The 21,383-nt window shown below is 38.2% G+C and overlaps 1 protein-coding gene across 4 annotated transcripts; it reads left to right on the plus strand.

The window, feature by feature from the left end:
* On the plus strand, window positions 1–20,993 carry LOC113025796 (calsenilin-like). 4 transcript variants are annotated; one of them, XM_026173958.1, is made up of 11 exons: window positions 1–18; window positions 1,584–1,682; window positions 6,837–7,035; window positions 13,879–13,881; window positions 14,738–14,862; window positions 18,812–18,881; window positions 19,143–19,213; window positions 19,297–19,404; window positions 19,479–19,583; window positions 20,315–20,377; window positions 20,471–20,993. In XM_026173958.1, exons 2-11 carry the CDS (start codon window positions 1,677–1,679, stop codon window positions 20,516–20,518), a joined length of 798 nt encoding a protein of 265 aa, XP_026029743.1. In that variant the 5' UTR covers window positions 1–18; window positions 1,584–1,676; the 3' UTR covers window positions 20,519–20,993. The 4 variants fall into 4 exon arrangements, with proteins under 4 accessions (XP_026029743.1, XP_026029745.1, XP_026029744.1 ...); XM_026173960.1 differs by lacking the exon at window positions 1–18 and having other exon boundaries at window positions 1,370–1,682; window positions 6,861–7,035; XM_026173959.1 differs by lacking the exons at window positions 1–18; window positions 13,879–13,881 and having other exon boundaries at window positions 1,370–1,682.
* The last annotated feature ends 390 nt before the right edge of the window (window positions 20,994–21,383 follow it).

Genomic DNA, 21,383 nt, shown 5'->3' on the forward strand with positions numbered 1-21,383 from the left:
GTCTTCAGTAACTAAAAGGTAGGTTAAACCATGTTGAGATCAGGTGGTTGCCACCTGATCATTGCCTTGAGAAACTCTTGGGTTGGTTTGGGTCGCTGTTGCAACATTTGGTTGAATCTGAGCCGCTTATAGCAGAGTACACTTCAGACTTCATCCTGTTACTTCTATCAGCAATTGTGTCATCAATAAACACTAGTGACCGAGTTCCACTGGCAGCCATATGTGTCCAATGAAGCCCAGTGAACAATGGGCTGGGAGGTCAGTTCCTTGATCATTAACATGCAAATTGTCATGACCACTGATCAACAATCACTAATCAAAGCTCATTGATTCAGTGAGCTAGTTCCCGTCATTGTGCAAATGTAAGGCATTTCTTGATAGTAGACCTTGACAATGATATATTTCCACGCATAGTTAAATCACATAATAATTGTTCAGTTTAAAATTTAAGGTGGTGCGCATAAGGCAATCCCCAAAAACAACAGCAGATGTGTGCGTGCGTGTGTGTGTGCGTGTGTGTGTGTGTGTGTGTGTGTGTGTGTGTGTGTGTGTGTGTGTGTGTGTGCGTGCGTGCATGTGTGTGTGTATGTGTGTGCGTGTGTGTGTTCATCAGTCTGACTTTCAGAGAATTTCAGATGAAGTACTTTAACAGATGCGGTATCAGAGTATATTTTAGGAAGCTTCCTGTACTTGTATTCATTTACCTTTCAAGTTCATACCATGCCATAGATAGAAACTCGTGCAGGGAACGGAGCTATCATTTTACATTTCAATGTCAAAATTTAGGAATGTTTTACCATAATGTGTTTTCAGCTAGAAACCTGCACACTGAGCATTAATGTCTGCAGCCTTTTTTTCTATGACCTGACATCATTTGACAAGAAGAAATGTAATCAATGAGCACTCAAATATCATAATATTTCTATTTACAGGTCTAGAATGATCAAAATGATCCCTCCAAGTAACTAAAATTATAATTATTCAATGTCAGATGTAGATGCTCTTTTCTACATAGTGCATTATGATTCCTTTCATCCTCTGAAACTGAATGTGAAATATTTTTCCTCATACAGCAGACATTTCCCCCAAAACCAAACTCTAATTACAAGTGAGAAATCCTTAGAAGCCCTTATAGATGAATGTCTGTATATAATAATCTTTTCATTATGATATCTGAGCAGGAGCTTACAGACAACACAGCAATATTTTTTTAATTTCCTCAGAGAGGCACGCAGACTGGGCCGGGACTCGCACGCCAGTGCTGCAGGTTATAATGTGTCTGGTACTTCTAATAACATTTGTCACAATGTAAACAGCTCATCCACACCTCCCTGCCTCTGCAGCTCTATAAATTGTTCACTTGTTGAGACGAGCACTGGCACTTTTCAGTATCTGCTGAAGATCACGACTCTTCCCTTAGATCAATGACTCTGTCATTTTTCTTCAGAGGTGTTGTCCTGCGACGCTGGATGTGATGATCACAACTGTATAGTGTTTATGTTCGGCTCAGCTTGTGAGCGCAGGACTCTGAGCAGCTCTGCTCCTCCTCCTCTAAATAGCTGATGTCTCTCTGTGTCTGCAAGCGGCTGCAGCTCGCCCGGGGTCTCATCTGAGGAGCGCAGACGAAGGTTGCAGCGATTTTTTTTCCTCAAAACAGCAAGTGAAATCCAGACGCAATGCAGGTAGGATGAGCATTTATCACTTTGACTGTTACTTTCTGTCATTGCTGAATACGATTTACCCAGAATACAGACGATTAATCACAATAACGCTCCTGCAGTGTCTTACCTGCCCTAGCGCACATGCTCTGACCTTCTGGTTATTTATCAGCGCTAAAAAGTCTCACAACTGAACATTTGAAAGAAAGAGGACTGGACCATATGATTTTGTGATATTTTAACGATACAGAGATCCATCAATGCTCCTTTTACAGTACTCCAAAATCAATATTCCAACTTATGGAGTAACTAATACCTTGGTATTATCTGAAAACCACACATGAAGTATTAAAGGTGAAATAAGCCCTTTGAAACTGTAACCGACCATAACTTATAACACATCTGCATTATAAGACTATGCAGATGTAAGTTTTTTTCTTCAGTTATAGATGTTTTATGTTTCCTCAAACATGTTGCAGCTGATTATATGTTATTTTTTTGCTCCTTATTGTTTATTTATTAATCATTTTTATATCTAGAGATTTGGAGTACTCTGGTGGAGCAAAACCCGAAGTAGTTCACCTAGAATTGTAAATTTACTAGAAAAGAGTACCTTTCATTATTTAAGTACATTCTAAATGAGATTTGTTTCCTTCCACCAACTGGCTATTTAAAACTTAGAAGCTTACTATCCTGCCCTCAAGGAGAATGCTAACAGGAATACTCCTTTGTTGTTCATGACTGAGCTCAAACACAGGGCAAAAACATATGCATGCAGCAGAACTGCAAGGCAGACTTGAAGATACCAAAAACACGACACAACACTATGTGTGAGCTCATGCCTGCATGCAGGTGTGTGTGCATGCAAAAAGGTAACATATGTGACGCTCAGTGGGGGTCGGGTGCCCAGAGAGTTCACGACGAGGTAGATCGCACGGAGCATCTCTCTTTTAATAATGCAGCTCCCCGCATGTGAAGACCCAAAATAACCTCCTTTTGGATCTGCTAGAGCAGCATGTGAGTTCTTTACACATCATTTTGTCTAATTTTGTTTTATTTACCCTTTAAAGGTAAATAAATGTATAAATTCCAATGACATCTATTTGATTGTTGAATTTATTTTGATTCGGGTGAAGTAAAATCAGATTTCAGGTCAGAGGAGACCGTTTTAGACGCGCCTGAAGGCTATACGCTGCATTTATGTATGAGACTGCTAAATGTGTAGTCATGCATTTTTAAATGTGAGCGTGTGACTGGCACAGATGCATACAACATGCCTGTGTGTATGTAGGCTATGTGTGTATTCTACTATCACTCCTTATATTCTTAGTCATCCTTCACCTCACCACGGCTGTCCGCTCTGATCTTTTATTGATGAAGTTTTAAGCAGTGTGAATTATTGAGCAACAGCATTGATGCTAAGATGATTTAGCATCCTTCCATATTCAAATAGGGGACAGAGGAACTCCCCAGACAGTTGTTTCCTACAACACTCTTAATACTTTCATCTAAATATCCTCTAAACAATAAGATCTAATGGCTGCATTATTCATGCAGTGTGCAGAGAGTTAAAAGGAAAGGAGAAGAAACTTCTAAACATCACGTGGTACAGTAGCACTGATAGGTTGGGAGATTGTGCCCAAAGACCTCATTCAGAATAAAAAGCAACAAAAGAGACAAAGCCAAAAAAAAGCACTACTCTTATATTGTTTCACAGTACATCATTTGTGCTGCTTAAAATCAGAGATGTGAATTACATTGCTGATACAGAAACACTGAATATGTGAGTCGTGATGATATAATGTGGTGGTAACATGAGAGCTTTTGTGCTATTGTTCCCAGAAGCGCTCCTGTCACCGGAGACCTTTTTCATTTCTTTCAGAAAGCACATTTCTAAATCCATCATGTGAAAAAAAGTTAAGGTCACTTCTAAAAACATAGAAATTGTCTGCAGTTTGCTGGCCTGAAGCATTCAGGTGTGTTAATGTCAGTGCATCAGCTATGACCTTGGAGAAGCAACTGTCACTGCTCATCAATCTGGGAAGACTTATGGGGCCATTAACACAGAATTCCAACTTTATACAGTGAAAAAGATTATTCACAAGTGAAAAACATTCAAGATGACAGGTCAGACTGTGCAATGCTCAAAGAAACTGCAAAAAAGAATCAAATCTGGACATGACGCCCAGATTCTACAGGACTTAGCATGTGAAAAGTTCATGAGAGTGCAGATAACAGAGTTATTATAATGTTATAATTTCTATATAATTGTTCTTTTTTTATTTCTTTTTGACTTTTTGTTTTCAGTTCAGTTCAGTTTTTATTGGTTTCTGTGTTACATTTTAATTATTATTGTATGGCGGGCACATGTCAGAGGTCAGATTTAGGAAAAATCAGTGCAGGTATTAGAATAAAAACACTTTTAAAGACATCTCAATAACCAAAATCTCAATAACCACGTCCATTAAAGCCTCATCAGGCAAGTTATAATAACATTTTGGTCAAATTAGCAGGTACTAAAAGTGAGGGCATTTCCACTCTATTTTTATTTTAGTTGGTTTTCCAAGTTCACAAAATAGTTTTTTTTTCAAAGTCTAGTTTTTATTTTAGTTAACCAAAAGTTTTTTTTTTTCACATTTAGTTTTAGTTTTGCTTACTATATTAACCTTGACAGTTTGGAAAAGACTGAACAAGGGGTGTGTTCTGAGCCCCCTGCTGTACTCTTTGTACACATATGACTGTGTGGCCACTACCAGCTCCACCACCATCATCAAGTTTGCTGACGACACCGTCGTGGTGGGCCTGATCTCTGATAACAACGAGACGGCCTACGTGAAGGAGATTAGGAATCTGGAGAACTGGTGCCAGAGGAACAACCTCCTTCTAAACGTCAGTAAGACAAAGGAGCTGATAGTGGACTTCAGCACTAAGCAGGAGAGGAACTACCAGACCCCCGTCATCAACGAGTGCCCAGTGGAGAGAGTGGACAGCTTCAAATACCTCGGAGTTCACATCACGCAGGACCTGTCATGGTCCTGTCACATCAACACCGTGGTGAAAAAGGCCCGACAGCATCTCTACCACCTCAGACGCTTGAGAGACTTCCAACTGCCCTCCAAGGTGCTCAGGAACTTTTACTCCTGCACCATAGAGAGCATCCTGACGGGAAACATCTTAACCTGGTTCGGGAACAGCACCATGCAGGACAGACGAGCTCTACAGAGGGTTGTGCGGTCAGCTGAGCGCACCATCCGCTCCGAGCTCCCTGACCTGCACTCAATCTACAGCAGGCGGTGCTGGACCAAAGCCAGGAAGATCGTGAAGGACCTCAGCCATCCCAACAACAGACTGTTCTCTCTGTTGAGGTCAGGAAAGCGATTCCGCTCCCTGAAGACCAACACAGAGAGACTGAGGAGGAGCTTCTTCCCGCAGGCGATACGGTCTCTCAATCACACCACCACACAGTACTGACCCACACATATGGTTCTTACACACACACTGGACTTTCTGGACTTTGGTTTTGCACAACACTGGTCACTATATTCTTCATTTCCAGTTAATACTTGTACAGCTGCTGTTATTGTGTATATTTATTTATATTTAGATTTCTTCATACATTCTTATATAGTTCTATATTGTGTATTTTGTTGTACAGTTATTTTATTTTCAACTTTAATTTATATATTTATCTTTATCTTATTCTTCCCAGTTAAATTTACCCTTCATTCTAATTTGTGTTGTACAGTTATTTCATTTTTAACCTTAATTTATATTTTATTCCTTCCTAGTTAAATTTACCCTTTTTAATTTTTCATATTTATTTCCTATCTTATTCATAGCCTTTTCCTTTTTTGTTTTCTTTAGGTCACGAGCAGTTGTCCAAGCATTTCACTACATATCGTACTGTGTATGACTGTGTACGTGACAAATAAAATTTGAATTTTGAATTTTGAAGTCTTGCTTGTTTGAGAGGGTTCCCAGGAGAAGTTGAAAACAAATCCCCAGACTTCTGAAACAAGTGGCGATGTTTGGCCATAATGCACATCAGCACAAACACCTCGTACCAGCTATAAGCACGATGGTGGAGGGATGATGATTCAGGCTTGCTTTGCACCCACAAGAATTTCGGCGCCTTGCAGACATTGAGTGGACCATTAACTCCTTTGTATACCAAAGCATTGTAGAGTCAAATGAGGTAATCTGTCTGATAGCTAAAGCTTGGCCGAAAATGGGTCACACAACAGGACAGATAAATAAAGAAATACTTTTTAATAGTCTTTTTAATTGATGACTAAAATGACTAAATGATCATCAATTACAAATTAAATCAATGTCTAAATGTTGCTTTGACTCATTTCACAATATAAATATGGATGCAGCTTGTGATTTCTACACCATTATTCTATTAAACATCCACATCAGTTCTACTCCTCGTTAACACTGTTCACTCTCTGCAGCGCAGTTCTTTGCTTATGTGTGCCAAAGTCTGTTCAGCCACGTGCCAGTCCCAGCTTGTTATTTCTCTAGGTTACAGCTTCTATATTAACCATTGTAGACAACATCCTAGACATCGAGACAATACACTCCAAAAGAGAAGAGCTCTGAGTATATTGGTGAGGTTTTTTAGGCTCTGGTGAAGTGGATAAAATCATTAAACCTGCTTTAAGCAACACATTAACATTCATTTGTGTCCACTTGATAAATGTGGGTCAGATATTGATTTTTGTTTAAAATCTTTGGTGTTCATCTCCACGGGGAAAATCTGGTTTGTTAGCTGGTAAATGTTCAGCTATTTCTCACTGGCTAATTGCTGACTGTGTTTGTATGGATTTAGTCATTTTCAGCTGTTAATGGCATTGAAGAGAACTAAATCAGCCTTACTGAGCTAAACCATGCAACATCAAAAAAAAAAAAGATCTGCAGAACTGTAATTTTATTAACAATGAGAAATACCTTCTCTAAAATCTAATTTGTGACTAAAATACCAAAATATTAAAGAATTAATTCAGTGTAAAGAGACACGCCACAGTTAGCAGTGACTCTGTTTTACAGCCTGAAATAATTACACCTGGTATATTTACATCCACTTACAGAGAGGGGCTTTTGTTTTATTCCCCTGATTTAAAGCGTGGCTAGTTCTTTAAAATCAGGTGTGTCTGCTTCTCTTTTCTCTCTCAGAGGACAGTTTCTTTCTGTCTTCAGGCAGATGAGAAGGCGGTCGATGGCGGTCTGCTGCCGGATGCCAATGGGAAAGAGCCAAACCCGGGCGGTCAGACGGAGGGCTCAAAGTGGCAGAGACCACGGCTCTCCCGTAAATCTCTGATGAAGTGCTGCCTTGTGAAGTGGATAATTGCCAGCACCACACAGCAGGGCCCAGGTAGAAGCACAAAGAAGGCTGCAGCACCACGCTAATACCCTCAGTGGAAATTGTTGATTGTCTGTGACAGCAGGGTGGAGGAAGAGAAACGCAGGATTAATATAGGAAGAGTGCATGTCCGCTGTCATGTATTACACAATACATTGATTTTAAACATATTCATATGTGCAGTATAGATTTACCTTATAAGTATTACATTCTTTATTATGTAAACCTTTTTTCAGCTAAAAACTTCATTTTTCAGCTTTTAACCAGTCAATGAGTGCATTGTGGAGGCTTTCACTCTTGAGTTTTTATATTTTTACCCTCCTTTGTCATTCGTTCTCTCTCAAACACACACAGACAGACTGTTGCCATTCTTTGTCTGACTCCCTGAGAAGTGAAAAGTGGCACGTTTTTAAAAATGAATGCCACAGAGTCTTCCAGCATCTGCCCTCTTTTCTTGGTTTATGTAAATTATTGACATATACCTTCAGTGCAGACATTTTTTTTCCCAATCCATCCGAACAATTTCACATTCTGTCTTGATTTTCTTTCCATTTCTCACATTTCACTTGTTTTAGCGGAAGAAATATAGAATGAGGTTAATGGAAATTGTCCTCTGCGGTTTCTAGAAACGACCCGCTCCTGTCATCCAGACTCATTTTCTGCTGACTTGTCTCTCTGCCAGCAGACAGATGGCAATATGTCTTGGACAGGAAGACAAGAGGGCAAATACTTTTTGGCAAACACAATATTTTGCACTTATAAGAGTACCATTATTGTGTAAATATTGTTTTTATCTATAATAATGCATTCCATCTCATGTTTAACACCAGAAAGGGAATGTGTGTGCTAATCTTAACTCATCCAGTATATTTCTGGTAGCACTATTTTGCACCTAAAGCAGAGAACAGCAAAAATTAGAATTAGATTATTTTTAGCTTTTTGAACGGTTATACAGAGAAATTTAAAGGTTTGTTAAAGCTCCTCCACAATCTCTGCACTTCTCTGCACTTTATTACAACACTATCACCATCTACTGGCGTGTGGAGATTACAGCACCTGAATTTCACACACACCACTCTCTGTCTACAGTAGCTGATGGGCTGCACTGACATTCATACTGTGCAGTTGTACAGTGAATGGAAGAGTCTATGAAAGAGGAGATTCATCTGCATCAAATGAAATGCATTAAAATGAACTAAAAAACAGATGCGATGTAGGTCTGTACTACACAGCCAATTCACCACCCAGGGAATCTTTCTGTAATCTGGACTCACTTACCTTAAGACTGACGATCAGGATAAGCAGTAACAGGACACTGGTTATCAGCCTATTCCAGGGTTTTCCCTGCATGCTTACATGAAAGGAGTGTCCCTGGCAGCATCCAATGAATCACAATTAAGGATAAGTGAACTGGCAGCAGTGTGGTTGATTTCACAAAAGATAATAGAACTGAGCACCGGGAAAATATGAAGCGGTTGAAAACATTATACAGACTGAAAGCAATACAGCTACTGCTGACAAAGCAGCATGTGTGAGAGGAAAAGCAGTGTGCACACTTCAACAACACTTTTAGTATAAAATGTGTCCACTTTAAACATTTTCCTGTAAGACTGGAACAGAGCTGCTATATTAATGAAACTGAGCCTATTTGAAGACCGGAAAGAAAGCTGGAAAAAATGCAAACTGTGAGTTAACAGACTTATCGATATCATTCTGTCATTAAGTATTTCATTAAATTAATGTTTAATTAATGTTTGCATTATCTATAATTTGTCTGTTTGTCATATTGTGTAAAGTTAGGACCCAAACACGGGAGGCAAGCTGACTTACAAAAGGGGAGACACTTTCTTTAGGTTGATGATAAAACAAATAGTGAAACATCAACAGAAGGAAAAAAACAAAAACAAAATCTAAATGGATACAAGGAAAGAGGACAAGTACAGAGGATAGCAGACCTCTTAACAAAGGACACAGGGAAGACTGGACTGTTTTTGCACATATTAAAGGGCTGATTAGACAAAAGTTGGAATGAGACATCAGTGCAGACATTCAGGAAGTAAAACCCACCTCACGAAGCTAACTATAGGAATAAAACAGGGAATGTACTGAAAACAATGAAACACAAATTAGCTTACTCAAGGGAAAACACAGAAGGCGAGACAGACAAAGGAACAACTAGGAAAGCCTTTGGGAACTAAACACATTAGAAAGAAACTCACAATAGAAACTGAAGGTATATAAAAACCAGTAATTACTATATATGATAATCAACTCTAAACAGGACTCAAAATCTCAACAGTAATTAAAGACTTAACTCTTTAAAGCCTAAACGATGAAATAACAGCCAGAAAAAATGTCAAAATAAATCAAAAATGATACACTTAAGGGTTCAATGTGTTAGGATAACATTGGAAATGAAAAGAAAACTCAAAATAAGAATTCAAAAAAACTCCAAAGCAACTAAAAACCTGGAGATTGTGACTTTGTTTGTCTTGTTGTTGTTGTTGTGCTATAGTGGGAGCACTTCAAATGCAACACTGACTTGGAAGGTCTTCCACTTTGATGATGCTCAGGGTAAAATCTATATGAAATCATAACTTGTCACATTTAGACAAGGCTCAGTTTAGTGGCTCCATGGTGTAAAGCTTTACACACCTGCCCCAACATGTGAAAGATCCTCAGTTCAATTCTGGGAGGAAATACAAACGACAGCCAAGCTAGTGTACGCCTAGTAGTGGTGTAAATCCCTGATAAATGGGAGGATTGTGTCAGGAAGCGGATCTGTGCCAAATCAAACACGTAGATCCACTTGCAGAATAAGGGAGTAGCTGAAAGTTCCTTTAGAAAAGACTCTACAGCAAGCTCACTGTTCCTGCTCTTGGCCAGCTTGTACATCACACCCATCCAGAGGGGACAAATCTGTTAGTCTAAAATAAAAAATGCCCTCAATTATATCTTGGAAATCATTACTTTATAATACAGATATTCTGTATCTGTATAGAGTTTTCTTTCCTTGTTGCTGTATTTGATGTTAATAAAGAAAATGAAAACACAAGATCTGAAGAAACTCTTAAAATACAGTTAAAATAGTTCACGTTGTTGCTGTTGCTGGCCCTGTTTCTGCTTAATAACTAAATTGGGCAACTAGCAAATTTCATTATAACTCGATAAATAGTGAACGCATTTATTCTTTTTCCAAATCATAGCATCTCTAAAAGGATGAGGTAAGGACATCTTAAAATACCCTACTATGGAAATACAGAACTAACAATGATAGCTTTATAGTTCATGTTTTCTTTGGTGATTCATAGCAGCGGTCTCCAACCTTTTTTGCACCACAGACCGGTTTATGTCCCACAATATTTTCACAGACTGGCCTTTAAGGTGTCATGGATAAATACAACAAAATAAAACCAGTACCGGTAGAAAAAGAAGATTCATTCATAACACGCTAGAAAAGACCCAAGGAAACCGAGTTAACGCTAAAAACGATTTTAAAAAAATTAACGTTAACAACCGATTAAAACCCTGAAAACCATCAATTTCACACCCAAGCCTCAACTCTCACGGCCCAGTACCAAACGACTCACGGACCGGTACCGGCCCATGGCCCGGGGGTTGGGAACCGCTGATTCATAGAAGTGACCTCTTAAGTTTCAAAAGCAACACAACTGTAACCTGAATGGAAAGCCCAAATGTACCATTTGAATGCGTAGATATTAAGACCTGTGCCTTAAACCAGACCTCCATGCCTGCATCAAGGAAAAATGTCCTAGCTAGCTAATTTAATTGTTTGACAAGAAGTTTTGATTGATGGCTTAGACTCCAGGCTGTAATGTAGCTTTCAGTGTAGTCATTAAAGCCTGATGATGGGACTGATGGCTGCACTGTCGGCATCTCTGCGAGCTTAAGCCACCTCACTCTTGTCTGTATTTAATAGAAGAACAGGAATACATCAGCACTTAAGGTGCATTAAACAATGTAATGATGCATTATTTTTATGGAAGGTTCCCTCATGAGCTCATGCATCTTGCATGTTTTATATAATGGCTGAGTCCATCTCACAAAAAAGACAGGTTGCAAAAAATCCACATAAAAGAAATAACAAGTTCCTGCATTTTGTTAGCTGGGCAGTACATCTGCTCTACGTTACAGTTTACAGTGCTGACTAAAAGCCCAAGTTGAGCTCACAATGTAGTAAATTTCATTGTTAAATGACAGGAAACTACAATCACTGAGATTTTACAGGATTAAACGGTCATTTTACATCTGTACTCTACAATAACAGTTTCTTACTGTGAAAAACAGTAACAGTAACTATAACAGTGCTATAATGTATAAAATATACACTTTTTAGTATACTGCAGAGTATTTTAAAGTACTATTTTTTTGTCAATGTCCAGAAATTTGTATCTTCTCAAATGTCAGGGTGTCACAACCATGAGACTTTTATTATGAAATAAAAAATAATAACAGCAAGGATCACACAGACCCCAATTGGCAATCAGAATTAAAGTTTTAATGAGCTGTTGTGCTAAACATAGATATTATTTTTGATGATAATAATGTAAACAAAAAAAGATGCAAAACCTAGCTAATAGTTTAAGCAGGCAACCATATGCTTCAAAGCTAAATGCAACAGCGCAGGTTTGACTCTGACCTGAGGCCCTTTGATGGGCATGTTTACCCACTTTCCTAGTTACTCTTCACTGCAAAAAGCCAAAAAATTATGGAAAAAATACAGGTCATGCTGGTGACCAATATAGGAATCATCATGTGTGAACTCAATTTGGAATCAGAGTTTGAACTCATAAAAGTTTGCCTTCATAGACCATCTTCTTGAGCTGCTACAATAATAGAAATGACTGCTGTTAATATTTTCTACATCAGCATTTGCAGTATATGGCTGTATTTACAAAAAGTGGTGTATTGCTGTACAAAATATATTGTATTTTTACAGCAATTTGTTTCAGTGTAGACACATATTATGAAGTAGGTCTAAATTTACTAAAATAAATGAATACAATGTATTTGATTATGCCATATATAATGTCCTAATCAAATAAACAGAAGCCTTTTTTTCAGAAAATGAGCTGATAGACACCTTTTTACAAAAAACCCATACATTTTCATAATGCACAACGACATCAGGTCTCAGTCTAAATTACATCCTCCAAATGTACATTTGAGGAGCTCGGCAGCTCTACTATTGATATTTCTTGTATTTTTGGCAGGGAACTATCCCCGTTCATTAGGTCCATTTAAACTCTCTAACTTACATAAACCCTCCCTGACCATCGAAATGCATATCTGGCATACATCCTCTGCCTGCTCACAGACCAATATTGTTCCTCTGCACAATTGATTTGCTTTCCACCCCTCTTTCCTACTTACATTGAGTCCATTATGTTGTGCAGACTCATCAGTTGTGAACTATCCCAATGATCTTTACAATAGAGCATAATCATAAAAAACTCAAAAAGTATATATAAATACTGTTACATACATTATTTATAAAATATATATATCTGTGTTGTCAGTTTAGCTTTGCAGGATAGCAATAGTTCATTTCAGCTTTTGTTTTGTTTTTTGCAATGTCATAAAAGACAGTTTTTACAATCACAGTGGTCTAACTGCTTTTGAGATCAGAGTGAATTCATCTGTATTATTGAGTGCGTGCATCGCTGAGCAGTCCTGTAGACACAGGCAGCACCACACAGGACACAATAGTTTTCTTTATGAGTGCTGTTAATATCCCAAACATCAGAAGATGTGAATCAATGCTTGGTATATCATTTTGCATCTTTATCATGACCGGGCATATTTAGACATTGCAGATTGCCAATCAGAAACTATTAGCAGAGGAATCCCTTCAGTAACAGTGATCCACCCATCCGCCCAAAACCTCAAACACACAGCTCAAGACAGTGTAAGTGGAGGTGGAGCCCTGAGTTGATGGGACAGTTGGAAAGATCCAGCAGGATGCGAAACGCTGCTGAGCCGCAGCAGAACTGAATCATCTGCAACTGGGGATAACTTTGGATAATTTGGGGCAACTCAGATTCAGTGAATTTTTTATCTACCTGCAGGAGCAAAAATGGACTTTGAACCCGTTTCTTTAATGAAGAAGGCTCTGCAGTCACTTTTATTTCTTTCCCCCATTCACTGGCCATTTGCATATGAAAACTAACAACTAGCGGAGCTTGCACCATAGCAAGTGTTATATGTCAGTTGTTATTTTAAAGGGTTTTTTTTTTAAAGGGCTTTTGCAGAAGCTATATCTAATGAATTGCAACGATGGCTTTGGAGGGCATGGAAATAATTGCTATCATTGTTGTTATTGGACTATGTATTGTTGTCCTCAAACAGTTTGGGATTTGCGACCCTTTGTCACTGGAAGGTAAGACAGAGAAAGAGAGAAATTAAACATTGATCTTTGTAGGATAGCCTTTAATATCTCACAGGGTTTTCTTTATATACGTAATAGAAATGGAAAAGTTAACAATAGTCATGCACATGCAGTAAGTTGAATTTTCCTGTACTGACAGTTAATTAATCCCCTTGTAACTCTTTTCATGACAAAACTTATTGTGTTTATTGGGACAAATTCATGGACTTTTGAACAAAACTCGAAGTCCATCCATGAAAAAAGAGTAACTTTGAAAGACACCATGAGGCCTCTTCATGAACAAATTCTTACAGTGTTGTTTTTACAGCGACCCTGAACCTACCTTTTAATTTTCTGTATCGGTAAAAATTTTGGTCTATCTAAATATTTTTTAACAGTCATATCAATTTCTCCTTCCCTGTTTCTCAACCTCTTCAACTTGCTATATCTGTGGCATTCTCATGAAGATGGTGAGTACCTACAATGGTATTCCTCTGCACATTATTACATGTGACTGTAATTGCATTCCAGCTGTTCTTGGAAATTCTTGGTTTTTGGTAATCGCAGTATGTACATTTTTTGGTCCTTAAGGCTGACGAAGCAAGCTTTTTTTCTCACAGTTGGCATTTAAGCTTGTCAAACACAGGTGTAACTGCATTAAATGCCAGTGGCTGTCTAAAAATGTGCAACTCCTTTTGCTTTTGCAACCCTAAAAATGTGCTTTAAATCACCCTTGTCTAATATCTTTTCATTTAAGCGTCAGGATGCCAACAGCGACCTTGAAAATGCCCCCAAAGAAAGCATGGCAGCATGTACTTTCTGCCTGGTTATTCTTCATAAACAAAATTATGAAGAAGAAAAAGCTTTTTCTATCAAGATTATTTCTGTTACGCCTTTAGCAAAAAATATTCCTTCATGCAATGTTCATAAAAATGTAGCACTGCACCAAATAGCTCAACTAGAACTGGAAGAGCTCGCTGTGTTACTTTAGCATAATACTTCAATGCTACAAGTTTCTCTCTTTCTCTCAAAACAACTCCCACGTCTTTCTTTCTGTTTCATCTTCTTATTTTTTTACTTGTACGATGTTGAACATTCTTCTTACGCCGTTGCTTCCACCCATTTATTTGTCGTCCCTCTCCCTCTTAAACCTCTCCATGTTTGTGCTGTTTCTGTGAAGATGGTGAGCATTTTGAGTTATAGGATGTAAATGTAAATGTTTTGCCTCTATGATTTCCTTTTTCTGTCTTTCTAGTCTTACTGCTGTTTCTTCCCCCTTTCCTTCCACCCTCTCGTTTCCCCTTTTTGTCTCTTTTCGTGTGACAGACAGCAGTGACAGTGACCTTGAACTCTCCATGGTGCGTCACCAACCTGAGGGTCTCGAACAGCTCCAAGCCCAGACGCAGTTCACCAGGAAGGAGCTGCAGTCGCTTTACAGAGGCTTTAAGAATGTAAGAAAACACTCAGCATACTTAGAAGCAATTCATCAGTTTTACTCTTTATTATTTGGCAGTATTTTAGCACAAAGGAGCACCTTTCCCTAACCACGTGTTTTGCTATTATCCTTTATGTATTTGTGACATTGCGAGTTGCAGTTTGATTGATTAATTATAGAGTAATTACTTAATTATAAAATATAAGCACACTTCATTACACATAAACTCAATGTACTTTGTATAAAAAGAAGCATCAGTGACACCATTTAACTTAATTTCCTGTGGAGCACTCTCTAACCATTCCTTCTATTAAAATGAATATAAATGCTACAAAAAAATATTCAATACAATGAAAAGTACAAGAAAAGTTCATGTAAACATATATAGACAACCAGGTTTTTATGTCTAAACTGTGTGTAATTATTAATCATCAAATGTCAACAACATGGACTTCCAGAAAGTTTTGAATCCTGGCTTCAAGGATTGGACCACAAGAGCACTCGAAACTGGCACAAAAATGACCGTTACAATATAAACCGGCATCTTTTAAACAGAGATATGACAATCACTAATAAACCAAATAAAACCATAAAACTTCACAGACTGACTGAATACTGAATCTATTTTTAACACGTTATGGGACTACTGCGTCATTTTAAGAAGTTGTGATTTAAGAAGTTCTCCTGTGTTGCTCAGACCACTTTTCAGGTAGCCTACTGTAAACATATGATTGGAATTATAGTGTTTTATGTGCGCATTTGGTACTTTAAAAATCCCAGGCTTACAGGAAATTACTTTTATATTCTATCTAGGGCTGCCACAAACGATTATTTTGATAGTCGACTAGTCACCGATTATTTTTGCGATTAGTCGACTAATCAGATCATCATCCATTGGACGTAAAACTACAGCTTATTGCACCAGCAGCATCTGCTCTTATATAACTATCATTAGCTTACAGCTTTAAGTGTTTAAGGTCTGTGCTAACTAAAAATAAAGACAAGATGATAGTTTATTAAATTTTAATGAAATTTGCAGATTGTTTCGGTGAAGTTTAATAAACTCCTTGCTATCTAAAATATAACAGGACACTGGGGTATATTCTGGAGCATCTCACACTTCTGATAATCAGTTGTCTGCTTGGCGTTTATTCAGCTGTGTAAAAACTATAACTTTAATCTCAGACAAACTGATTTACTCAGGAACAAATAAAATACTAAAAAAAAAAAGCCAAACAATAACATTTTAAGTTATCTAAGTGACTCATATATATTTAACCTGAGTAGCGAAAGACGGCGGTGGGTTTGAAAACGATTTGCGGGGAGTCCGGTGTTCTCACGGCGCTAGTGACCTTGCCCCCGGCTCGCTAACGAGCTAGTGGGTAACAGATGTCTCCGAAAACGTCGGAGCGCTTTTGAAAATATGTGGTGTCCTGATAAACTGAGCCGATATTTGAGGTTTACACAGCTACATTCTCGCCTGAAAATATGTTAAACGTTTATTTTGTGACCCAGAAAGAATAATAAGAGTAACATTAAAACTAACTAGCTGCCGCCATTGTTGACAACTGCGCTGGCCCGCGCTATGAATTCTGGGACACAGCTGCTTCTTCTTCTTCTTCGGGGTTTAGCGGTAGCTGACATCCTTGTACATGCAATGCTGCCATCTTCTGTTTCAGTCCGTTATTACACTCTTAAATCCTGCCACTTATTCCTGCGTCTTTTGTGATCTTACAAAGCTTCAAACGACGCGTCGACTATTAAATCAGTCGTCGACGATTTTGATAGTCGACGTAATCGTGACTAGTCGACAAATCGTGGCAGCCCTAATTCTATTTGTTGCATCTTATTGGGTTGTCTAAGCAGAGAAGTTCAGACCTCCCTCGCCCAGGCTCTTCACGGGGGAAACCCAGCCCAGTAACATAATCTCTCCAGTGATTCCTGGGTGTGCGTAGGGTTTCCTCTCTGCAGGACAGCTATAAAGCAACTCACCTATGAGGAATGCAGGAAGCATCCTAGTCAGATACTACCATTTTTCCCCTTTTTTCAAACAAAAAAATGTGTAATCATGTAAAATAGTTTCTCTCCAAATGTACAATTGAACAAGAAGATTATTGAAAATGAGTGTGTGTGTGTGTGTGTAAACAATAAGTGTGCATGCAAGTGCCTAAGGGCAGAAATCTTTATTTTGATGGCAAATTTCTTTCTTTTTATGAGCCGCTGCATGTATTGCTCAAATCGTATTGGTCAACCACGGCATGCACGCATAAACTTGGGAGTGACTTAACACATTTTTACCCACTGCAGGACGGGGTAATAGATATCGACAGTAAGTGGTTGTAATAGGAAGCAAAGCTCCATTAAAGAGGGGAAGGAGAAGACCACAAGCTGATGTAAACAAAGAAGCTTTAAACTTAGAAAAAAAAAGAGGCATTAATGATACATAAAGAGTTGCGCAGAGAAATGTCCAGCATAAACAAATCTTTAATGATGATATCAAGAAGATGATTTTAACTAACCAAGCAGATTTGTTTTCACAGCAGACGTTCTGACTTGTCATAGCAGGATAAGTACAGTAGTATTAAGTACAAGAGTATTAGTTGATACCCGGTGCTGTATTCCACTTTGCTTTGGAATTCCAGGTAACACTAAACGAGCAGAGCAATCACCAAAGTTAATCGTTCGATCTGAGTTTTTTAGTTGTTTTTGCAGCTTTATTACATTTCGCACTAAAACCGGTTTCCACACTTTTTTTGCCAAATGAAATCAAAGTTTTTGCTTCATTCCTGTGTAGTTTATTGCACTCTCTTTTCCCAGCACAAGCAAGGTATTCTCCACACATGTATCAGTGTTACTACAATTGTTGCGTTGTTTTATGACAAATCAATTCTTTGAGTAAACGATGATCTTATAAGGTCTCAAATAAGATTTCCTTAAGTTTTTTCCTTAAGACAATGCAACAGGGGACACAAAGCCGATGAGGAATGACATCATCATCTTAGAGAAGCAAGGGCCATGTTGTCTGTGAAGGTTTTTCTGTTATCCAGGTCATCATAGTCTAAGGAGCTTGGAAAAAAAGCATCTGGACTTCTTTAAGTTGCTTAAAGAAGTTTCACCAAGAAACTTCTTCAGTTCTAGAAGTGAAGAAGTTTCTTCAGTTCTTTCCAAGCTCCTTAGACCAAGGACCGTTGTTTTGAAGGAAGGAAGGTTCAGGGCTGAAGCAATCAGCATCATGGGCTCATCCGGTTAGAATAAGAAAAAGCAGCCATCTAATTCAGAATTATTCTCAGGGTTCTCCTTTTATTCTCAAATAAATAAGGCAAAGAAGGAAGGAAACAAAGACACACATGGACTGCCACAGCTGAAAGAAAACAGGGAAACAGATTTAAGTTACTCATTCCCTTAAACAATACATAAAAATAAAACCCAACTAGAACCTCACCTCAGCTGCCGCCCCGTGTGGAAGTGAAGAAAGAGTGAGCCAAAAGTGAATGCAGTCCTTATATAATGTGTGACATATAATGTGTGACAGGTGATTGCAATCGAGGACAAGCACCACACCCAATCAAAGGTGAGAGAACTAAACAAGGTGCATCTGGTGAAGTGAGTGGGTGTGCTGGGATGTGCCAAAGGGTGGGTCTCTACAACAACCGTGTTGCTGCCCATCAATCTGTGAAGGCTTGTATCACTAATTACAGTCAATTTGAAGTCGATTATTCAGCTGTAAGAACTATTTTCTATAAGTGGGAAGTATTCAAGACAAGTCCCAATCTTTCCAGGATTGGATGTCCCAGCAATTTCCTGATTCACTTTTAGTGTCTCACCTTTAATATTGTTAATATTCTGTACTTCTTAACTGGTATACACTAAGTCCATATGTGTTAATGACTCCTAACTGTTCATTAGCAGAGTTAAACACTCTTTTCTTTCACTGACTTGTTTTTCTATTGTTTACCTTTCAATAGGAGTGTCCCAGTGGGCTAGTGGATGAAGAAACATTCAAGAGCATTTACTCACAGTTCTTCCCTCAAGGAGGTACATTATGCAACTTGATAATAAAAATTATAATAAGCATGATACTTGATACTGGATATTTTAAAGGTGCAGTTTATATTTGCTAGATGCTGTTTCTTTGTAAAGTTGCCATAGCAACATTAAGTAATTAAGTAAATTTTTCTCACTCCCTCTAGATTAATTTTTTTAAAAAGACCACAGTTGATTACAGTTAATATTCCGTGCTAAACATGCATTGCAATTAACAATGGTCATTTCTTGCTTTTCATTATTTTCTCTCAGATGCAACTACATATGCACATTTCTTGTTTAATGCTTTTGACATGGACAGAAATGGCTCCATCCGGTTTGAGGTGAGTACAGCAGGGGCTGCAATTTTAAAGGTTTTCATTTATAAAAAGCTTAAAAGAAATTAAACAATGGATTGCATTTACAGGACTTTGTTCTAGGTCTGTCTGTGTTACTTCGAGGCTCAGTTACGGAGAAACTTCGCTGGGCATTTAATCTATATGACATCAACAAGGATGGCTACATTACAAAAGAGGTACAATGATAAAAAATAAATAAATAAAATCCAAATCTGTTGCACTTTTATGATGTCTGTCTTTTTTCCTGCAGGAAATGATGGCTATCATGACCTCCATTTATGACATGATGGGCAGGTATACTTTACCCAGCGTACGAGACGATTCCCCAGGTGAACATGTGGAGAAGTTCTTCCAGGTACTTAATCCAGAAACCCCCACACTCCCACCGCCACTGCTCACAGGAGGATGGGGGATCCATGCTCTCATGTTGTTTACTTCAGTCAATTTTCACCCTAGAGAAGAAATCAGGCCTCATCAGCCCATTCAGAGATGCTGTTCTGCATACCTTGGTTGTAATAAGTAGTTATTTCAGTTGCTGTTTCCTTGTATCTAACCACTCTCTTCTGACCTCTGAAAGCAACAAGTCCTTTTTTCCCAGAGAACTGCTGCTCACTGGATAGTTTCACTTTTTTCAACCATTATCTGTAAACCCTAAAAATCAGTGTGTGGGCAAAATCCCAGTTTGATCAGCCGTTTTTAAAATTTGGCACCGACAAAGTTGCCATGCTCAAAGTCACTGAATTATATTGAGTTTGTGACATTTAACTGGCTGATCAGATCCTTGTGTTAGTGTGCAGTTTAACAGAGGACCTAATAAAGTATGCGGTGAATGTACATTAGTACATCCAGATATTGTATTGAAGCACTGAGTGCTCAAGTAGAGTAGAAAAGTACTATAAGAACCAGTCCATTTACCAATTACTACCCAGTGCCACATTTTATTTGTTACTGTGACAGGCTACAGGGGTGTACACTTTTTTTCAGTTACTCATTCATGAAAGAAATGAATGATAAATAAACTGAAAGAAAGAAAGAACCTGTTATTTTACCTCATGTTATCCACTTTGTTTCTTTAATATGGATCAGAAAATGGACCGTAACAGAGATGGAGTGGTGACAATAGATGAATTCATAGAAACCTGCCAAAAGGTAAATCCTTATGTAAATCTAAAGATTTTGCCACATGATGATTGGCCAAATTTATACACTATATTACTTGTATAACTATTGTTTCCATAACAGGATGAAAATATAATGGCTTCTATGCAGCTGTTTGAGAACGTCATCTAGTTTCTGCAGAGAAAGGTGGACCAATAATGCTGTATAGAGCTTCCCACTACAAACGTCTGTCCCTGAACAATTTCATTTATCCTAAAAAGGAAAAACTGGGTGTTTTGACACTTTCTACTGCTAACTGATGGACACTATTGAGTTTCCAGTCAAGCTGTTTCATGCAGAGAAATGTACAGGATTCACCAAAATCACCTGAGAAAACAATGTTTCTTTGCATGATATTTCAACTTTCATTTCTGCACATGAAACAACGTGCTGTGATTACCAGATGAGCATGAGTGTTCGCCTGACATTAGAGAGCATGTACTGCAAACCACCTCAAACACAAATGATTCATTTTATTGTATTTTTTTGCCACAAACGTGCAAATGAGAATTCTCTGTTACTATATTCAACTGTGCAGAAATGAAACCCAGACATTGTTGTGCTTACCAGAATCCAGTTGAAATAAATATTTGCTCTCACATACTGATACTCCTGCTGAATCCCTTCTTTTTATAAAAAAAAAAAAAATGCAACAGGCAAAAGAAATTCCACATGTGCATTTTATCAGTTTCCATATGTTTAACAGTCCTTATAGAAAATAGAGTATAGAGTAAGTGATTGTATCAAATTTGTTGCACTGAATCTGGCATTTTGTAATAGTAAAGCTCTTAAAATGCTATAAAACAAGTCATTCACAGTCTTAAGTCACTGTATAAGGTCAGACAAACAATACTGCAGTTGTGCAAGATGAAGCCTCGGGGGGCTTCTTTAAATTCCTGATCCAAACCAGTGCTTCATGGTCATGGTCCCAAGAGGGATTATTCCTGATCTTTTAGCCTTTGGCAGACAGTCATCTCTCATGCTCATCCTCAGAGTT

This window comes from Astatotilapia calliptera, chromosome 7, assembly GCF_900246225.1.
Source record: "Astatotilapia calliptera chromosome 7, fAstCal1.2, whole genome shotgun sequence".
Taxonomy (NCBI): domain Eukaryota; kingdom Metazoa; phylum Chordata; class Actinopteri; order Cichliformes; family Cichlidae; genus Astatotilapia; species Astatotilapia calliptera.